The 22,956-nt window shown below is 42.7% G+C and overlaps 2 protein-coding genes across 2 annotated transcripts in view; one reads left to right on the top strand and one right to left on the bottom strand.

The window, feature by feature from the left end:
* Window positions 1–7,755, bottom strand: part of LOC126434812 (uncharacterized) — a 146,380-nt gene extending 138,625 nt beyond the window's left edge. The window contains exons 1-2 of the mRNA XM_050090460.1: window positions 7,739–7,755; window positions 499–679 (exon numbers count right to left, since the gene is read on the bottom strand). Coding sequence (XP_049946417.1) covers window positions 499–679; window positions 7,739–7,755 — 198 coding nt within the window. The remainder of the gene's footprint in view (window positions 1–498; window positions 680–7,738) is intronic.
* Window positions 640–22,956, top strand: part of LOC126483858 (prion-like-(Q/N-rich) domain-bearing protein 25) — a 194,040-nt gene continuing 171,723 nt past the window's right edge. Inside the window, exon 1 of the mRNA XM_050107084.1 lies at window positions 640–721. The gene's annotated coding sequence lies outside the window, so the exon portion shown is untranslated. The remainder of the gene's footprint in view (window positions 722–22,956) is intronic.

Below are 22,956 nucleotides of genomic sequence, written 5' to 3'. Positions count from 1 at the left end.
AGTATTCGACGGCAAGCGTGGAGGGTGAAAATCGTAGAGGGAGACCAAGAGATGAATACACTAAGCAGATTCAGAAGGATGTAGGCTGCAGTAGGTACTGGGAGATGAAGAAGCTTGCACAGGATAGAGTAGCATGGAGAGCTGCACCAAACCAATCTCAGGACTGAAGGCCATAACAACAACAACAAAAACAGCAACAACCCCTGTTTTAAGCGGTCGTTTCTCCGGACGGCCAACTGGGAAGTCCTTACAGCATTTGGATGGAAAGGCGGGCAGCTTGGCTGCTTGTGCTTGTGATGCAAAGCCCGTCGAAGGTGAAGGCCATCTCAAGGGCGCCGCAAAATCAATCTCGTTGCTGGGATTCGGAGAGTCGAGCAGCGGCTACTAAACCTGACCGGTCACCCCGCTGACGTGCGCGTGCGGAGGAGAAAACGGCGTGCTCCCCTCGCGCGGCTATAGCGACGCGACCTGCAGCGAGTCGGCCGTCCGCGACTGTACCTCGCGCTGCGTCGCCGTGCGCGGGGCGCGGCGTGCGGGGTCCAGAGCTGGCTGCCGGCTGCCGGCTGCTGCGCCGTGCCGACTTGTTGCTCGCGCTGCAGCCGAGATGCTGCTCCGCGCTGCGCCTGCGCGTCCAGTCTGCGGACAGCTGCGCGCGCGACGCGAGGTGCCGCCGGAGCCACTGCCGCCGCGGTCGCTAGCTGCAGCCGACGCCACGCCGCCGGTGAGTAGACGCTCCTTCTGGAATCGTTACACAGGTAGAGCTGCCGGCCGGTCTCGGCCGGATTACCCGTTTACCGTTACCCGCCGCGTCCTAGCCGCACCGGCCTCGCGCGCCACTTACGCGATGCCGTAACACACAGCTGCGGGTCTTCTGCAGTTTATACGCCCTTAATGGGACCTTTCGGGTACTGCAGTTAGCGGTGTCACCCGGTACTTGCCTCAGCTCATGCAGCACCTTTCATGTCCAATTAATGATCTTGATGAACCTTTAAGTGAACCTTCAAGCTTATCAGTTATCAAGGTTTTCTGGCGTCCGTCCCGGTAGTTGCGCGGCGAGTGCGGCATATTGCTGACCGAAGGTGCCCGGTTCGGTTTCCACCCGGGTCGAAGATTTTCTCTGCTCGGAGGACCGGGTGTTGTGGTGTCCTTAACATTCGTATATTCGTAACTGACAAGAAAATCGTCTCCAAAACGGTATCGTACCCGTTTATCCGTTGCTGAGATGACAGTGGTGTGATCGCGTGCTGGTTTAAACATATTCCATAGGTGTTATTACACCTGTATCTGAATAGTTTAGCTTGGTCGTCTCTAGGCATTATGTACATTACAACTTTTTGCGTGGTGTCGGCTGGTCGATTGTGCTTACATATAAACAGCGGTGACATCACTCACGGTTCAAAAATGGTTCAAAATTTTAATACAACATATGTGTAAAACGGACAAGGACAGTTACTGTAACCGTAAACATGCTAGCGAATGGTTCAAATGGCTCTGAGCACTATCGGACTTAACATCTAAGGTCATCAGTCCCCTAGAACTTAGAACTACTTAAACCTAACTAACCTAAGGACATCACACACATCCATGCCCGAGGCAGGATTAGAATCTGCGACCGTAGCGGTCACACGGTTCCAGACTGAAGCGCCTATAACCGCTCGGCCACACCGGCCAGCGCTCACGGTTCATAACACGATATTTGCTACATGTAAACCCTAAGTTGCACCTTACGATCACTTTGTAGCAGTTTGTCTCCTATACTAATATACGATATACTGTACATCAGTGACTACGTAGAAGATGCATCTTAATACTTATTGACTATTAATGCACTATCCACAGTAATTTCCGAAACTGTTCCGGCAAACAGATTTAAATAAATAAATGAAAGTTCATGCAAGCACTTTCTATCATCATTTATGTGTCATAAAAGGTCTTCATTACAAGCGATAAATCTGTTCAGCATCCAAACTTCGAAAATTTTGTGATTACTTTTTATTAGCTGATAGATTAATCACACGTTTTGTTTTCCTGGGAATTGAATCTATATCTGACCTCAGTATTCTTCTATAAATATAGTTGTGTCACAATCTAATAATTAGAAAATTAGCAAAATACATGTAATCGTAGTGGAAAATATTTAATTTTTCAATATGAAGAAACATTTTGTTGAAGTATAGACGTAAGAACACCTAAATATTACGGAGGGCTGTGAGTCCATTGACTCATATCTCCTCTCTCTTCATCTAAACCAGTGTTTTCTCGTGCTGAATTGTCTGTCTCGTTGAAGTGATTGGCAGCAGTCCCCATCATATTCGTATAGCTGCGGCCCTGATGGCTTGGCGAAAGTTTTCATCTTGTTCTTCACAGACATAATCAAATTTTTATGGAAAACAAGTGGGTGAATGTTCTTATCGTAAATCTTGAGGCTTATTAAACCGTCTAAGTCTGGTGTTCCACGCAAGTCAGATGATTTTTCGTATTTGTACCATTTGAAAACGGCCTAAAGCCTGAACTCTAGATCGTGTAATAAAGCATATCATAAAATCAAATGACAGTTATATTCTTCTGTAAGGTCTTGGAAATTTTCCAGCACGTTGGCCGGTGGAGAAATGTAATGTCGGTTCTTTTTGTTGCCTAAGCACTTAATAACAACCTCACTGATCATACCCAAAGTTGGAATCGAACGTAAGTTTTCGAAATTCAGTTCCAACAAATATGCCTCCTTTCAACTTCGTTTCAAATAGCTAAGGGGTATCTAAAAAAAACTTGGGTAAACCTTGCACAAACTTTTTCGTTAGACCCAATGTAATATCCAGTGGTGGTATCACAAGGTTCTTATGAAAAAAGGAAGAAAGCCAAAGAGCTTGTCACAGTGTTACGAAATATACTGGCCAGTGCAACTACTGCCTCCGAAAGTTCAACTTCACGTAATTATAAACAGAAATATGTTACGAAATGTATATGTTTAAAATCGTTGAAAATGCATTTTTAAACTTCGAGTTTTAATTGTAAGAAGTTATAAGTGATACGCATTTCTTGCTGTCATATTAGGATTCAGTAAACTGAAAACGATAAGAATAACCCCATTTAATTATATAGAAGTTTTTTCGTGATTGATTTATGTAATTAGGTTGAAGCTGTCCTTATACATAGTATTTCCATCTTTGGTACTGTTTGCTGTGATTCCTGCCTTACGTTACTCAGTTTATGAGGAAAAAAGTGGCCTTAGGCACTATGGTAAGCGATCAGAAGTCATAATTTTTTTTATTAACTGTTTATTTAGCCTGGCCGGAATATGGCCTTAAGGCATTCTCTTATATCAGAATCTCAATTTATTTGCATACTTCTGTTTTAATTATGTAATATGACAAATTTTTTATCAATTTCAATCAACAACACAAATAATAACAAGGAATAATAAGACTAATAATAGACATTAATAATAACAATAGTAATAATAATAATAATAATAATAATAATAATAACAATAATATAATAATAAAGGGCGGAATTTTTAGAAGAAGAAAAAACCCAGAGATCCACACGCTGCTTAATGAACCGGATGTGACACCTGTAATAAAGCGAAGAAGAGGTCAGAGGCTGAAAAATATACTGAGAAGATAAGAAAGCATGATGAAGGCAGTAGTGCTAGAAGGGGATCCCTTGTCTGAGCTGGATGGATGGAGTCAACAAAGGCCTGGAGATCCTGTGAGCCCACGACTAGTTACGCACATTTGAAGCTGTGTTTCGTATCGTAGGAAACAGAAGAAATAATAAAAGAGGAGACGACCGAAAATTACAGTGACAATAGCTGCTAAGAAAGAACAGACTTTCTGTTGAGGACTGTGCGACAAGCGGAAAGTAGTGTGTGCGATTCTCCCACTGTTAAGTATTGGTATCCGAGAAATCTCAGCTTCTCAAGTAATCCACTTAGGCATGGGGTACAAAACACTGTTGAGACCTATGCTATTAAGTGCGAATACGTGTAATACGGTAATGATTTGCCAGCGCAATAAGAGGACTGAGAGCTCTACAAGACTTCACGCACATAAGGAAATACAAACATGTTTTTACCCGCATGAGCAACTATGCCTGCAACTTTGTACCGAAAGCTACTAGAACTTCACGCTCAAGAAAAAAGACTCTTCCTACAAGTGCCAAGATTACAATATTATTCTGAACGCACAATACAACATAAGAATAAACAGTAACGAAACATTTTTGGGTAAGAACAAAAAACAGTGTTGGAAGACGATGGTTGGCAGTTAATTATTAATTTAATTGTTGAAGCTATTTCTTATCCCTGTGTAGGAAGTAAAATTAATTCTTGCGAAATGCTTAGATCTCATTTGGTTTACAGTAGGTATTTAGGCACCAATGAGCCACCCGTCTTCCTTTCTTTCTAGAAAAAATATAAATCAGTTTCCTCCTTCACGTTATTGAGTAAGTCTGAACTGTTACATATGAATGTACAAGATTGTAGTTGTAATTTCTCACTTCCAGGTGTGCTTTCTTCATGTTTGTTTACTATATAGAAAATGAGGGTAAAAGAGGAGTGGTTAAAGGAGTGAAAACACGTTTTTAAAATGAAGAAATTTGCCAATAAAGTTCAAGTAGAGTAACATCACTGCCGCTACTCTTGTAAAACGCTGGAAAAATATTTGTTTTTTGAGCAAAAGGAAACCAAGTTTTTAGATGAAACACTGTCAATACATAAAGTATACCGAAGAACGCCACCACGTAAATTTACGTTGACGGTATACATTAACTACAGCAAATACTGCCGCACGCGTAACAGCTTAAAGCTAAAATTAGGAGCCATTTAGACTGACAGTATTTTCACAGAGGTTCACAGAAGCTGGCACATAAACAACGATCATACATGAGTAACTAAAAGAAAAACCAAAACATTTTATGTTTTACAGAAAACAGATTTACGAAACTCTAATTCGTGATGGATTATACTGTTTTGAAGTGCTGCTACACCAGTGATTCTCAATCTCTCTGAAACCACTATCCCTGAGTGCAGTCAGGTATTAGCTAGTAACCCCCCCTCCCCCTTCCCCGTTCCCCAAACCCATCCATTCACCTCACCATTATTAATATTAATGCCTAACTAAATTTTGGAATGAAAAAGAATTTTCTTTGAACATCTTTATTTTTAAAATGACGAAAGTTAAATGAATTATATTTTTTGTAAGTGCTTTATTAAACCTTGAACTAATGAGTCAATCATAAACTGGTGGTGCTTACTTCTAACAGCCTGTTTTTATACAATGATGAAGCAATTCTCAGTGCGTCACGAGTGCTACCTACAACTGCTTCTCAAAAAAAGAAAGCTAAGTATCCACATTGAGATAAAGAATTTTTAAAAGAACATATTTCCTCTGCACCACTTCTGTCCCTAGCGACACTTGCTTAACCCGCGCCTTTCATCCCATTTAAAATCAACCAAATTAAATGTGTGTACTATACTGCCAGTCCTGACAAAACTCTACCATCTGGTGAGCAAGATGTATGAAACAGGCGAAATACCCTCAGACTTCAAGAAGAATATAATAATTCCAATCCCAAAGAAAGCAGGTGTTGACAGATGTGAAAATTACCGAACTATCAGCTTAATAAGTCACAGCTGCAAAATACTAACACGAATTCTTTACAGACGAATGGAAAAACTAGTAGAAGCCAACCTCGGGGAAGATCAGTTTGGATTCCGTAGAAACAATGGAACACGTGAGGCAATACTGACCTTACGACTTATCTTAGAAGAAAGATTAAGGAAAGGCAAACCTACGTTTCTAGCATTTGTAGACTTAGAGAAAGCTTTTGACAATGTTGACTGGAATACTCTCTTTCAAATTCTAAAGGTGGCAGGGGTAAATTACAGGGAGCGAAAGGCTATTTACAATTTGTACAGAAACCAGATGGCAGTTATAAGAGTCGAGGGACATGAAAGGGAAGCAGTGGTTGGGAAGGGAGTAAGACAGGGTTGTAGCCTCTCCCCGATGTTGTTCAATCTGTATATTGAGCAAGCAGTAAAGGAAACAAAAGAAAAATTCGGAGTAGGTATTAAAATTCATGGAGAAGAAATAAAAACTTTGAGGTTCGCCGATGACATTGTAATTCTGTCAGAGACAGCAAAGGACTTGGAAGAGCAGTTGAATGGAATGGACAGTGTCTTGAAAGGAGGATATAAGATGAACATCAACAAAAGCAAAACAAGGATAATGGAATGTAGTCTAATTAAGTCGGGTGATGCTGAGGGAATTAGATTAGGAAATGAGGCACTTAAAGTAGTAAAGGAGTTTTGCTATTTGGGGAGCAAAATAACTGATGATGGTCGAAGTAGAGAGGATATAAAATGTAGGCTGGCAATGGCAAGGAAAGCGTTTCTGAAGAAGAGAAATTTGTTAACATCCAGTATTGATTTAAGTGTCAGGAAGTCATTTCTGAAAGTATTCGTATGGAGTGTAGCCATGTATGGAAGTGAAACATGGACGATAAATAGTTTGGACAAGAAGAGAATAGAAGCTTTCGAAATGTGGTGCTACAGAAGAATGCTGAAGATTAGATGGGTAGATCACATAACTAATGAGGAAGTATTGAATAGGATTGGGGAGAAGAGAAGTTTGTGGCACAACTTGACCAGAAGAAGGGATCGGTTGGTAGGACATGTTCTGAGCATCAAGGGATCACCAGTTTAGTATTGGAGGGCAGCGTGGAGGGTAAAAATCGTAGAGGGAGACCAAGAGATGAATACACTAAGCAGATTCAGAAGGATGTAGGTTGCAGTAGGTACTGGGAGATGAAAAAGCTTGTACAGGATAGAGTAGCATGGAGAGCTGCATCAAACCAGTCTCAGGACTGAAGACCACAACAACAACACTATACTTCTTGTTTGTAAATCACCTGATTGCTGGATTCCTTACTTCTCAGATGGTAGAAATTGGAAGACTTCAGGCTGACAACATTTTCCGCATGATCACTGCCACTGTAAATGCGCATCTGCAGTGACGGTTGTGAACTGGTTGCCCATCGAGGCGAGTCAATAATACGAATGTGTGGTACCAGTTCTTTTGGACATTTGTAACTTACGGAATCACTATTACTCTCTTACGATATATTGATGATAGTAATGATATTTTAAAAATAATCTAGTTTCGTGACCAAACCTGAGTCCTTTAGCTTGTGCCCTTCCGAAAATTTGTTGGGAACCACTGTAGTAGAGTAACTGATGATACTGGGTTTACCACATTTCGAAATATGTAAAAACACCTGTGCAGTTTTAAAAGGCAGTAATAATAGGGAGGTGAGCGAGGTATGCGTAGCTTGTTCTTTTTCTCAAGAGCTTCTCGAGAGAGTTGGGTCTCACAATCAGTGGTTAAGGGTCTGGGCTGGCACTCGGAATGGGCGCGTTTCGGATTCTCGTTCGAGCACTTTGTAGTGTTTCTCGTGTTCCCCTATTTAAGGCGGAAGTTAGGAAGGGGCTTCGAAAAGGTGATAGCCATTTCCTCGCCCCTTCCTCCTACAACTGAACCATTGCTGTGTGTTTAGTAGCATCGACGTCGACAAGACTCAAAGCTTTACTAAAAGCATCACAGGGACCTCAACAGTTACCGTTTCATACCCACGGAAAGGATGCCAAGCGCGCCGTGTACCGTATGTATCCGCGTTTGTCCTAGGCGATCTCATCAAGCTGACGAAAATTCTTCTCATAAAGGGCACACCGACAGCCTACCACGGAGTCCCTGCCATTGGGTTACCACAGAGCTGCAGAGTCGAGTGCTACATTGGACTTAAAGCTGCAATAATGAATGACTTCCTTCCACTGTAAATTATCGGCACAATTGTCCTGGATTTTAAAAAAATACAATCCAACCTTTCGTTCCTTCGGTTTCATTTATCTTTGAACAAATGTGAAGTCAGTCTTGGACGGAGTTGTCTTAACGTTAATTATTCAAGTGAGATGCACCATCCTCTTTTGGGAGCTGTAGAGCTGCTTCTTATCCTTACATATAAAGAAAAATTAGAGAGTAATTACGCCTTATCGAAGATACAGTTTGTTTATATGAGTTAACTCACACGTATCTCCGCCATTCCATGTACTATCTTCAGTTCGTTTATGTCTGTTATTTCATTCCAAGTAAATTAAAACTGTTTGTCGGACTGGGATTCGAACTTTTGCGTTTCACGGACAAGTGCACTACTGACTCAGCGTCGGCCGCTGTGGCAGAGCGGTTCTAGGCACTTCAGTCCGGAACCGCGTTGCTGCTACGGTCGCAGGTTCGAATCCTTTCTCGGACATGGAAGTGCGTGATGTCTTTAGGTTAGTTAGGTTTAAGTAGTTCTAAGTCTAGGGGACTGATGACATTAGATGTTAAGTCCCATAGTGCTCAGAGCCATTTGAACCATTTTTGAACCAATCGAGCAACTGAAGCCCGACTCACGACCCACCCTCACAGTTTTACATCCGCCATTACACTTTCTCCTAGCTCCCAGAGAAGTCCTGAATTCTCATGTCTGAATCCCAGCCCGCCTCATAGTAAAAGTGGGAGGTGCGATTTCAGTGTTATCCACAATTGATGCGTTGGAGTTCTTGAGTGTAAGTACTCGATGATAATCGACGCACGGGAAAATCAAAGTCGAATATAGTGGGATTTCCCAAATACACTGATGGAAAAAAAAATGCAACGTGGGAAAGAAAGTAGAGTATTGAAATTCCGGGAATACATTTTTCTACGTGACATACAGTGATAGTATAGCAAGATCACAGGTTACTCTAATCGCTAAATAAGCTAATGACAATGTGAAATGCTGGTACATTAATGACCGTTGTAACCGCCAGAATGTTTTGTGCTGTACAGGTGCCAAATTCAGTTTGTGTGATGGAGTTCCAAGGTTGTTGCACTTGGGCTGATCAGTATAGGGAAGTTAACCCCGGTTGTGGATGACGCTAGAGTTGTTATCCGATTATGCTCCATATGTGTTCTATTGGAGACAGATGTGATGATCGAGCAGGCCAAGGCAACATGTCGACAGTCTGTAGCGCATGTTGGTTTGCAACAGCGGTATGTACCCGAGCGGTATCCTATTGGAAAATACCAGCTGGAATACTTTTCATGAATTACAGCACAACACCTCGAATCACGAGACTGACATCAAAATTTTCAGTTAGGGTGTGTGGGATAACCACGAAAGTGCTCCGCGAAAATCGTACCCTAGACCATAACTCCAGATATAGGTGCAGTGTGCCTGGCACGCAGATGGTTGGTTGCAGGTCATCAACTGGTCTCCTTCTAACCAACACACGGTCATCACTGGCTCCGAGGTAGAAGCAGCTTTCATCAGAAAACACAACAGGCTTACACCCTGCCCTCCAATGAACTCTCTCTTGACCCAACATCTACATCTACATTTATACTCCGCAAGCCACCCAACGGTGTGTGGCGGAGGGCACTTAACGTGCCACTGTCATTGCCTCCCTTTCCTGTTCCAGTCGCGTATGGTTCGCGGGATGAACGACTGCCGGAACGCTCCGTGCGCGCTCGAGTCTCCCTAATTTTACATTCGTGATCTCCTCGGCATGTATAAGTAGGGGGAAGCAATATATTCGATACCTCATCCAGAAACGCACTCTCTCGAAACCTGGACAGCAAGCTACACCGCGATGCAGAGCGCCTCTCTTGCCGAACCTGCCGCTTGAGTTTGCTAAACATCTTCATAATGCTATCATGCTTACTAAATAACCCTGTGACGAAACGGGCCGCTCTTCTTTGGATCTTCTCTATATCCTCTGTCAACCCGACCTGGTACGGATCCCACACTGACGAGCAATACTCAAGTATAGGTCGAACGAGTGTTTTGTAAGCCACCTCCTTTGTTGATGGACTACATTTTCTAAGGACTCTCCCAATGAATCTCAACCTTGCACCCGCCTTACCAACAATTAATTTTATATGATCACTCCACTTCAAATCGTTCCGTACGCATACTCCCAGAAACTTTACAGAAGTAACTGCTGCCAGTGCTACTGAAATCGCAAATGGCGGTGGTTTAGGGTGAATGGAATGCGCGCTACAGGGCGTTTGGCACGGAGATGTTATTGAGTTAACCTGTTTGTAACACTTCGTTGTGTCACTGTGGTGTCAACTGCTGCTCAAATTGCTCCTGCAGATGCAGTACGATGCGCCAGAGTCGTACGCCGAACACGATGGTCTTCCCTCTCGATAGAGCCACGTGGCAGCCAGAGGTATGGTTTTCCTGCGGCCGTACATTCTCATGAGTACCGCTACCAGCAGTCATGTACAGTGGCCATGCTCCTGTCAAATCTCTCTTCAGTATCACAGAAGCAACATCCAGCTTCTAGTAGCTTTATTAACCGACCTCGTTCAAATTAAGTGAGGTGTTAATAATGGCATGCTTGTCGTCTTAAAGGCATTCCTGATTAACATCAACCCGCCATGTCCAATCTCAAAGGTAGCTAACGCTCACGACCGTTACAGCGTGTATTTAAAGCAAACCTGATCTGCATTCTCATACTGGCAGTACCAGCGCCACTCTTATGCAACTGGCGCAAAATTTGAATAGGCATCCTCTTTCGGATGTAGAAACATGCGTATCAACTGTCGCTTATATCGCACAACTCCTTCTTGGTGTTACGATTTTTTTTCCTGTTGGTGTATATAAACAACTCCAGTGTTCTCGTTGATAAAATTACGACTTAATTTTTTTACGCTGGTGGCGATTCGAAATAAAAGGACGTCATCATTGCGTTTTCCTTCAGCCAGTGTATTCAGTACGGTTTCTCTCTCGGCACACCGGGATTCACCACTTTCAAGATTTCGTCATTTAGACGTGTCCTCTTGTCGCTGGCTGGTCTGAACGACGCGATATCGTCCACGTTTCCTGAAAAAATATCTTCATTAGAAGAAGTAGGTGAAATCTGCAACACCTGTGTGTTACTCGCTTCACCATCATGATGTGGAAGCTTCATCATCCTCTAAAAAATGGTTCTGAGCACTATGGGACTTAACATCTGAGGTCATCAGTTCCCTAGAACGTAGAACTACTTAAACCTAACTAACCTAAGGACATCACACACTTCCATGCCCGAGGCAGGATTCGAACCTGCGACCGTAGCGGTCGCGCGGTTCCAGACTGAAGCGCCTAGAACCGCTCGGCCACACCGGCCGGCACCACCCTCTATGTTGGATATACTTCCCCCCAATAAATTACAATAATAAATAAACGTAAATAATAAATAGGGAATAACGTAAAAAATTGGGTAAACAGGTAAATTAGATAATAACCTACTCTCGTCTGTAGTCCTCTTTGTTTAAAAATGTTAGCATATCGGGCAGTGCCCATTTATTCCCTTTACTGGAAGCAAAACTTCCAGTACTTCTTCCTTTTCTGCGCCTTTTTAAAAATAATAGTAGTTTTTAACATTACACCTGTCTTATTTTTATTTCGTTTTTAGGCTTATGGCAATAGGAGAAACATTCACATCTCCGGCGTTTGTATTCAGAGTATCACCTTTTTACATTTGCAAAATCACCAAGTTGTACTGCTAGTGCTACGTAAGAAATAACTGCTGATCATTTTGCCACTGATCTCATCTGACCTGTTACAATCAAACTATAAGAAATATGAAGAAAAATGGCACTTTCTCCACTGTGTTGGTGCCAGCGACGAAAAACATGTACGAATTTTTTCCTCAGGCTCAATGTATTAAAATGTATTGCAAACATTTTTTCTGTACCGTCCTCCATCTGCAAACATTTTTTTCTACCGGCCTTCTTTGTGCGGAATGTTTTACAAAAGTAATATCGAGAAATTATTTGCAAGTGGCAAGAGATTTCCTCCGTCTACTAAACTGCCGAATTCGGACACAGTAGTTGCACTTGTTTTCGTAGGCGACGAGGTATTTCGATTACGTCCAAACATGATGAAACCGTTCTCTTGTCTCGCTCTGTGAAGTTAAATATTTCGCATATTTTATTCGCCTTTCAGTCTAAAGCCAGAAAAGGCAGATAATTTGATAGCGTTGCTTGCTATTTACACAATTTACTCAGAGGCGTGTTCTCAGTGAAAAATAACGAGCTTTATTTTGAACTAAACAGAAATGAGCTACTACCTACTTATGCCAATATCAGAGAATGGCGGTTATGCTCATGCTGGTGTACTTTCTGCGCGACACTCATTTAGGAATACTTCAACAGCCGTGCTCCCGTCTAAAGTGATCACGTTAACTGAACTCAATGCACTTCGAACTTCCTACAGTTACTGAATATTTTTTAAATATGTAAGCATATCCTTATAAATTAAACTCGTGTAATTATACATCAATATGTACGGCAGTGCTAAAAACAAACTAATTATTGTTTAATGTAATATGCATTGTTAGCCTGAAAATAAACTAACAAAACCTATGAGCAAACTGAAAGTACAGAATTATTCTTACTTTTATCTCCACACTTTCCGCCATTTCTGTACAACATGCAGCTAAAATAACACTTTACGTGATAGTAGAAACTCAGAGATTTCGTGATAAAATGAAACGCGTATGTAACTGTTAAAACAGTGATAGTGAGCAAAAGGAAGTGTTTTAGTACGTCTAATACAACATGAAGAAGACAAAAGCATCAAAAACTGTGAGTAAAAAGCTAAAAATGCTATATGACACAGCAATTTGCTACCTGAAATGAGAGAGAAATAGTAAAACAGAAACGTTATGTTGTTTACAAATGACAAGCTGTCATGATACATGTAAAACTGGCGGCACAAATTAACTAATAATGTTTTGTGACGTGAGTCTAACTGCAGTACAGCCATATTTTCCAAATTAGTATGTAGTCCTAATTTTCAACTCAGTATAGTACACATAACATTTCAAGATGAGCTGCGTAATATGTATCATAACTTTTGTATATTAACGTAAAGTTAACATTTAATTATCACTACTTTTTATGTTTCCAAACAAAAAACTTTGTATGAAACTTCCTGGCAGATTAAAACTGTGTGCCCGACCGAGACTCGAACTCGGGACCTGCAGACTCCGCTGCAGAGTGAAAATCTCATTCTGGAAAAACCTTTGTATGTTTATAAACAAAATAAAAAAGCAGTAAGACAACTTACGAAAGTATTGAAAGATGTTCGGTTGAAACGGAAAGAAGAAAACTGCCTTCTGCATAAAGCGGAAATTGTCTCAAACTATACTCCTTCCTACTACGCCAATGACATCAGCTATTCTTTACCATTTAATCACCGATAGCCCAAAAGTATATTGCGCTCTATCTCGATATTTTCATCTGCTGTTACATTTGAGAGGTTGCCTTCACGAGCATCATTTTCAAGAGAAGTACAGCCAAGTTTGAATTCAGTCGTCGATTTCTGTAGAAACATTCTACAGCTTCCATCGTCAATAAGTGGTCCGAAACACAGGACCTTACGACAAGGAAGTATTCTAGTTTATCTACTTGAAAGAAACACATGCAACTCTACTACTTAAGAAAGCTGTACAAACAAGATGATTCCGCAAACCAGGTTGGGGTTTGATTTATGTTATTCTCCAACACGTACCAACATACCAAAAACTAATATTTATTAGCGTCGACGCCCGGTCGAGAAATTTCGCTTGGCCCTCGTATATCATGCAGACCGATCAACTGCCACGGGTGTTAAGCAATTGAGATTGGAATGTTAGTGTACAATGCGCCTCCGACATTGAACTGCAAGCGGCGCCAGAATCTTCGGCGTGGTGACTTGCATATTTCAGCAAAGTGATCGCCTCACACCAGGACGCGTTTATCTGCTGTAGCTTACAGCGAGCACAGCATCAGGCAGGAAGAAAACTTGTACGAGATTTACTAAAACTCGATAAGAGAGACTGGAGAAATGACATTGAAACGTGAACGTGAATGACTACAGCGAAATGTTGCTCAAAATTCTTGTAATTGCCTTTAATACATTAGTGTTAGTGGAGGCTACGGTGGTACCTTTGCCTCAACACGAACTGTCGCTAACAAGGAATGTGGCGCAGCGGTTAAGAGGACGTGGTTCAAATCCCCGTCCAGATATGCAGATTTAGATTTACCGTGATTAAAGCCCTCAAGGCAAAAGGGTCGTCTGAAAGAGCGTGGCCGATTACCTTCGAGTTGTGTCTAAAAGGTAAGAACATTAAAGAAAACAGAAAAGGATGTCAGAATGGTTACTGAACACGATTAGGCACATTAAAAATTAATTTGACAAACAGCTGCGTTCAAACGTGTAAAGGGTATGACATTGACTTGACAATGGCTCAAATGCTCTTGGAATGTGTGCCCATAAATTTAGATGATGAATGGTCGAATCTTTGTCGATCCACAGAAATTTTTCATTCTTTTTGTAACCTAACCTTCACCTGTCAGTGAATGGAAATTCGCCAGAAACGCCACGTAGTTTGGGTTGCACGTAAAAATGGAGTTCCCTTTTTACCCAGTACGGTTACTGGGGTGTATTAGGAACAAAAATTATCGACGTGGCATACAATTGAAAGTCTTGCACTAGACAGTTGAGACTAATGGCACTCACTTCCATACTTCCATAGTGAACAGACGGTTGGTAGAGTCCTTAGCTGCTGTTGACGGATGCCCCCCCCCTTTACCCATCGTACGCATCTATCTTTCCTACTCAGAGCTGAACAGGCTTGCACAAGGGTAGACCAGTTTGGAGAGTTACATCAAATAAGTCTCCGGACTGAGGACCATTACAACAACATCACTTCTATAAAAGATTATCGATCTTTAGCTACTCGTCTAGGTGCCCAAACTTGCTAGGATCCACACGCCGTCTTCAAAAGGCGCTAAATACTAGACTGCTATGCCTTCTTTGCACCTGCTACTTTTACTCCAGGATTGCATTTTGACGCCATGTTCTTGCATTGTCCTTGTATTGACTAAGCGGATATCTTCCACACGAAGCAAGGAATACTCAAGAGACGTCCTTGGTGTCCAAACAGTACTGGTGTTGGTAACATGCTACGCAGCTCAACGCCTTCAGGTGGAGCGGGACCGTGGTCTCTCAGCTGTGACAAGTTCGTTGCGCGCCACTAACGCGATGTCCCAGATGTCCGGCAGTACGAATCTGAGCATTAGCGATACTTCGTGCAGAAACGCCTGGTGCTACACCAGAAAGGCATTACCTGGGATTGGATGGGAGTGCAGCACAAATATGTTTATAAGAAGGTTAAAAGAAAAGATGCGCGAAGTTACAGACCCTTATCTTAAGCTATAGGATGAGGCAGAGAAGATAACAACAGACCTCAAGATGAACGTAATAAAGTTAGTAAAAAAGAAATCAGGTGTCAAACGGTTGAGTACTATTAAGCCATCAGTTAAACAAGTAATTATTGCAAAATACTGATATGATTTAAATATAAAAGAATGGGAAACTGATAGAAGCCAGAAGTGAATCAGTTCGGGCTCCACAGAAATGTACACTACTGGCCATTAAAACTGCTACACCACAAAGATGACGAGCTACAGAAGCGAAATTTAACCGACAGGAAGAAGATGCTGTGATATACAAATGATTAGCTTTTCAGAGCATTCACACAAGGTTGGCGCCGGTGGCGACACCTACAACGTGCTGACATGAGGAAAATTTCCAACCGATTTCTCATACACAAGTAGCAGTTGACCGGCGTTGCCTGGTGAAACGTTGTTGTGATGCTTCGTGTAAGGAGGGGAAATGCGTACCATCACGTTTCCGACTTTGGTAGAAGTCGGATTGTAGCATAACGCCATTGCGGTTTAACATATCGCGATATTGCTGCTCGCGTTGGTCGAGATCCAATGACTGTTAGCAGAATATGGAATTGGTGGGTTGAGGAGGGTAATACGGAACGCCGTGCTGGATCCCAACGGCCTCGTATCACTAGTAGTCGAGATGACAGGCATCTTATCCACATGACTGTAACGGATCGTGCAGGCAAGTCTCGATCCCTGAGTCAACAGATGGGGACGTTTGCAATACAACAATCATCAGCACGAACAGATCGACGACGTTTGCAGCAACATGGACTATCAGCTCGGTGACCGTGGCTGCGGTTACCCTTGACGCTGCATCACAGACAGGAGCGCCTGCCATGGTGTACTTAACGACGAACCTGGGTGCACGAATGACAAAACGTCATTTATTCGGATGAATCCAGGTTCTGTTTACAGCATCATGATGGTCGCATCCGTGTTTGGCGACATCGCGGTGAACGCACATTGGAAGCGTGTATTCGTCATCGCCATACTGGCGTATCACCTAGCGTGACGGTATGAAGTGCCATTGGTTACACGTCTCGGTCACCTCTTGTTCGCACTGACGGCACTTTGAACAGTGGACGTTACATTTCAGATGTGTCACGACCCGTGGCTGTACCCTTCATTCGATCCCTGCGAAACCCTACATTTCAGCACGATAATGCACGACCGCATGTTGCAGGTTCTGTACGGGCCTTTCTGGATACAGAAAATTTTCGACTGCTGCCCTGGCCAGCACATTCTCCACATCTCTCACCGATTGAAAACGTCTGGTCAGTGGTGGCCGAGCAACTGGCTCGTCACTATACGCCAGTCACTACTCTTGATGAACTGTGGTATCGTGTTGAAGCTGCATGGGCAGCTGTACCTGTACACGCCATTCAAGCTCTGTTCGACTCAATGTCCAGGGCGTATCAAGGCCGTTATTACGGCCGGAGGTGGTTGTTCTGGGTACTGATTTCTCAGGATCTATGCACCCAAATTGCGTGAAAACGTAAGAACATGTCAGTTCTTCTACAATATATTTGTCCAATGAATACCCGTTTATCATCTGCATGTCTTCTTGGTGTAGCAATTTTAATGGCCAGTAGTGTAGAACACGCAGAACAACACAGACTCGACGAGTGATTCTGGAAGTATATTGAAGAAAAGTAAATCTTTGACAATGTTGTGTAAAAGAGTACGTGGTTTGGGGATGGGGATAGAAACTTCTGACACCAGTGTTAATGTATAAAATGGCAGGGAAGGGGGAAGCAGGTTGTTAAATATTCCTCGTGGCGGCAGTGTGGAGGAGGTCGAGCGGTCAAGATTTGATAGTGGGCATTCAGGACTGCCATTAAATGACAAAACAGGAAATTAAGTACAATAAAGAGGATATATTTCAATATACGGAGTACAAAGGGCGCGCCTAGGGTGGGAAGTAGCAGGTTTAGGCCAGTCTAGGAGGTCTAACAATTAATTGAAATGGGCAACGGAAGAGGAAGCGGTTCATGTTAACTTCCGTTCTTCCGTTGGTGGCCGGTCGTGGAAAGCATAGCTAGAGGCTCTGCCTTCCAAGAAGACGTCTGTCCTGCTGCTCGAAGTCTGGGTTACAAGAGAGAGAAACAAGCGTGTTCTGTACCGCAGGACGCTCCGGCGTCCACACACGTGATCGGTATCCTTCGCACGCTATTGGCTAAAACGAATGGCGCGAATTCTCTAGCAGTTTCAGCATAGGGTTCATGGCGTCTCCTGTCAGCAGTTTTAACTGGACAGAACTGCCTCGGTTTTGCAAGACAAGCGACTTGTGTCACGTAGACACGGCTTGAATTACTCTGGGAGAAAAATTGTAAATATTCCACTGGGCCTTTGAGATAAATTTCTTAAACCAATTCCCTAAAATATTCCTTGATTGGATGCCATCCTGTACTGTTGAATGTAATACACTGTTTTTAAACGTGACGTTACAGAAGAATGTTGAAGATTACATGGGTTGATCGGCTAAGCAACGAAAAAGTACTGAATCAAGTCGGGAAGAGAACATCTGCGTGGCACAACTTAACTAAGTGAAGAGAACAGGATGACTAGGATGATAGGATAAATTCTGAGGCATGACAGGATAAATAATTTGATAGTGGAGGGAAGTGTCGGATTTAAAATTGTAGAACGAAGTCCAAGGTTCTAATTACGTAAGCAGGTTCAAATTGATCTGGCTTGCAATAGTTATGCAGAGGCTTGCACAGTATATACCAACGCGAAGAGCCGCATCAAACTAGTAGTCGGACTAACAACAACAACATGTCCAAAGTAGGTTTGTTGTGTGATGTTGTAGCTTATTGAGAACTCGAACGTAACAACATTATTCGAGGGGAAGGTGCTCCTTCTGTCGTTCACGAAACGCCACTCACTAAAATACACGTACAGCATGCTGTTTTCACACGCACCACCAGACAAATAGTTAATGTAAGCGAAAGAACAGTTACATTCCGTCTTCATATGCATCCGATACATGTTCAACTTTATGCGCCAGCGTCTACTGTTACAAAAATCATGACACAGGAAATATCGTATCTAAGCTGGGTTTGACTCGAAGATTTTTTGACTCACAGATTCCAGAGTCTCCTATAGGACGGTGAATGTTCAACAGAAGCAAAAGTGTCACTGATTTCCCCAAAGGAAGCGTGGTAGAACCGCTAACGGTACGAAATGCACATAAAGGATTTGCCAGTCAGGGAATATCAAATTGCTTGCTGATCACATTCTTGTCTACGTAGTATTGTCCCCCGTTGACTAATGATACAAAGGCCCATTTAGAGACTTTGATTCGACACTTCTTGGATAAAAATAAAGATGAGGTACATTAAAAAAGAGGAAACCCAGTTGTATCTAAACATCAGGGTGGGTTCGAGAAAGTTTTCCCACACAAGCGCCATACCATTTAACGACCTATCCCCCCTTCCTCCCCCCCCCCCTCTTCCTTCTACATTAGATGTCGTTCCTTGGACTCTTGGTAAGATCTTTAAAAAGAAAGCCAAATCTGATGAGCGCGAATTTCTTTGTTTTCGCTTTTTATTATGAGACACCCTGTGTACGAATTTCGCATTAGGGCGTCGCTGGTTCCCCTTTCATTTCGGCGCCCCAAGCGGCCGCTTGTGTCCCATGAGCCTTAAACCGGCCCTGCTGAATATAGTTGTAGTGATGCACTCCAGGAGCTTGGTACAGCTTTTAAAACTCTGGACGTAATACTGCGAAGTGACACGAAAAACACGACCTCATCGAATCGATAACAAAAAAGAGCTAATGAAACAGATTTGTTGAGAGAATTATAGTGTGTCATCTATGAACTCCAGTCGCAGCATCTTGATCAAGTCCACCTGATGGAGGATGTCGAAGGAATATGAAGACACGCTGCTAGAATCGTGCAAATAGATACGAACCACACAAAAAGTGCCGTAGACAATCAGGGAATATGACTGAGAATGAGGAGTACAAAGATGACGTTGTTTCCACGAATCCTTGTTTCAGATACAGAATGCAAGAAACTTGACTTCTTTTCCTTTATCTCGCTTACTGATGATTTTAATAATAATACATATCAGGAAAAGATTATATACAGTCAGTTTGTCATTGTTCAGTACGTGAATGGAACAGTGGAGGTAAGAGGCTCACATCGGTACTAAGTATTCTCCACTACGTTCTGAACAGTGACCTGCATAATGTTTCTCAAAATCTCGTACGATCCGTCGTTTCCGAAAAAAATCTCCAATAAAGTACGCTATATTGCACCGTATCTAATCTCTCGTGAAACTATTTTTGAAGAATAAAATAATTCATACAGCATATGTTCGAGGAAATGGTTCCGACAACCTACTAAGCGTTCTGAATAACTTTCTTAAGGAATGTTACGGGGCGTCGTGTTAGTGATTTGGGAGATTTCATTCCGGGATACAATATGAAGGAAAGTTCTTTGAGAAAATGTGGAGGTAAGTTTTAGCTGTGGGAGGAATCTAAGAAGAAAATTTTAATAATATCCGGTATTATTTTTTGGGTTTTTTAATATAAATTTCGTACTTCGCATGATCAATAATTCCAAGATACCAATATTCGTAAAAATAATCACGTTTATTTCGGATTTTGTCCGCCATTTTGGTTCTTAGATATAACGTATCCGTGATGGCTGGGTGTTGTGTGCTGTCCTTAGGTTAGTTAGGTTTAAGTAGTTCTAAGTCCTAGGGGACTGATGACCATAGCTGTTAAGTCCCATAGTGCTCAGAGCCATTTGAACCATTTTTTTATAACGTATCCAGTTCGTTATCAGAAATGAGAAAAACACCATTATTCCGACTGCGAATCACATTGATTGTGGTTTTGAATTTTGGCCATGTTACCTACCGCAATTCAGGAGCTGTGCGCTGTGGTATAGTAACCGTGTTGGAAAATTGCTGCGAAAGTAAAGATAGCCTCATCATAGACTTAAGCGAAACCGAACCATTGTTAACAAATAAAAGCTGAATTTTATTTAGAATTCATTGAGCAATGATTTCTAAAATGAAACTGAGCCAACCGATCTGAGCAAATCTCATAAGAAGTTTAGGTCTTACGTAAAAACAGTAAGGAGATCAAAATAACTATTCAGCCGCTCAGTGACTGTGCTCGCACCGAAAGATGTTAGGCAGAAGGGCGAAATACTGTTTTCCGTCTCCCGGTAATGTTTCACGATGGAAGATCATAATACGGCTCCTCTTTGCAATCATCGGACGAATGACGTAACGGCAGATTTTGAGATACGTATTTCGGAATAGAAAATCAATTAAAATCATTGAACGGCAGAAAGGTATCTGAATCCCGTGCGAGATCTGTGCGGTGTTATGCAGATTATGCGAGAAAAATTACTCCCCTTCTAGCGGTAGTTTATCATAGGTTGATCTTTAAGGGTATCTAGCGATTGGAAAAAAAAAAAAAAACACAGGTCATCCCCGCTTTCGAGAAGGATCGTCGGAGAGGCATTTTATAAAATTTCGCACTCTCCTTTACCTATGAATCATGAACCAACCGAGTATCGGCCAGATTTGTGACTGGATTTAGGACTTCCTTGAAAATAAAACTCAACATATTGCCCCTTGCAGATACTGGGTGACAATTATTGCACAATATGAAATCAAATCGTCAAAACTTCTGAACGGTTTGCGTTAGGACGTTCAAACTGCACCTTTGGCGTGATGGGAATTAATATGCGCATGTTGGTTTGTTTTAGCGGCGAAGCTCGCTGTAATTTGGATGCGTTCGTCAATAAACGAAATTGCCGTGTTTGGGGGACTGAGAATACGCATTTCGCGATCGAGAAGTCTCTTCACCCTCAACGGGTGACTGTGTGGTGTGCGATGTCCAATCACGGTGACTACCGAACGGTGCATGAAGGGTTTGGAAGATGATCTCATCAGCATTATCCAAAGTGACCCATATTTCGACAAGATGTGGTTCATGCAAGATGAAGCTCGACCCCATCGAAGCAGTAAAGTTTTTGATGTCCTGGGAGACCACATTCTGGCTCTGGGGTGCCAGAGGCCACTGGCATGGGCCTCGATTGGCCGCCATATTCTCCGGATCTGAACACACGCAACTCTTTTTTGTTGGGCCATAGATAAGACGAGGTGTATAGCAACAAAACATAAAATCACTGCTGAGCTGAAAACAACCATCCAGGAGGTCATCGACAGTATCGATGCTCCGACATGAGGGTCATATAGAATTTCGCTATTCGTCTGCGCCGCATCAACGCCAATGATGGCAGGCATATCGAACACGTCATAACCTAAATCCGAATATCTGTAGTAACGTTTCCATGTCGAATAAAGTGTGTTCACGCAGTAGTTTGTAACTAATTTCGTTTTTTTTTTCATGTATTTCAAAAATTGTCATTCTCTATGTTAGCAATAAGGAGCAACCGCCATGTCAGAATTGCACCTCTGTTAATGTGAGACGGATTGAAGAAAAATCAGGACACATTCCTTGCGTCTGTGGACCTTGACGAAGTTGGAAAAATGTGAGGTGGAACGATGTTTCAATGCTTGTATCGTATTGTATGGAACTGGGGACCTAGAAACGACGGGGAGGTTTCGTTCCCGCCGTAGCCCGCAGTGGTTTGTACACAACCCCACAATAGGCTACAGCAGTCCACTCATCCCACCGCCGTCCCACACCGAACCCAGGGTTATAGTGCGGTTCGGCCCCCAGTGGACCTCCAGGGAACGTCTCACACCAGACGAGTGTAACCCCAATGTTTGCGTGGTAGAGTAACTATAAAGTACGTGTACGTGGAGACAGTGTTTGCGCAGCAATCGCCGACAGTGTAACTGAGGCGGAATAAGGGGAACCAGTCCGCATTCGCCGAGGCAGATGGAAAACCGCTTTAAAAATCATCCACAGACTGGCCGGCACACCGGACCACGCCCGGAAAGCAATGCGTTAGACCGCACGGCTAACCGGGCGGGCTTTCCAATGCTTACAAGATTACAGATAATAATACGGTAACATAAAAAGACACACCACAAAGAAATTAGCTGAGTCGGACGGAAATCGGTAGATGTGATGTACTTGTACAGACAAACAAATGATTACAGTTTCAGAAAAATGGTTCTGAGCACTATGGGACTTAACTGCAGAGGTCCCCTAGAACTTAAAGCTACTTAAACCTAACTAACCTAAGGACATCACACACATCCATGCCCAAGGCAGGATTCGAACCTGCGACCGTAGCGGTCGCACGGTTCCAAACTATAGCGCCTAGAACTGCTCGGTCACCCAGGCCGACGTTTCAGAAAAATTGGATGATTTATTCAAGAGAAGAAGCTTCACAAATTGAGTAAGTTAGTAGCGTTTGGTCCACCTCTGCCCCTTACGCAAGCAGTTATTCGGCTTGTTTGATTGCCAGAGTTGTTGGATGTTCTACTGAGGTATATCGCGCCAAACTCTGTCCAAAAGGCGCGTTAAATCGTCAAAATCCCAAGCTGGATGGAGGGCCCTGCTTATAATACTCCAGACGTTCTCAGTTGGGGAGAGGTCCGGCTACCTTGCTGGCCAAGACAGGGTTTGGCGAGTACGAAGACAAATAGTAGAAATAATCGCCGTGTGCGGGAAGGAATTATCTTGCTGAAGGGGCAACAAGACGGGGTGTAGAATATAGTCG

The sequence above is a fragment of the Schistocerca serialis genome, chromosome 1 (assembly GCF_023864345.2).
Source record: "Schistocerca serialis cubense isolate TAMUIC-IGC-003099 chromosome 1, iqSchSeri2.2, whole genome shotgun sequence".
NCBI classification, from domain to species: Eukaryota; Metazoa; Arthropoda; class Insecta; order Orthoptera; family Acrididae; genus Schistocerca; species Schistocerca serialis.
This window is presented reverse-complemented; position numbering and strand designations above follow the sequence as displayed.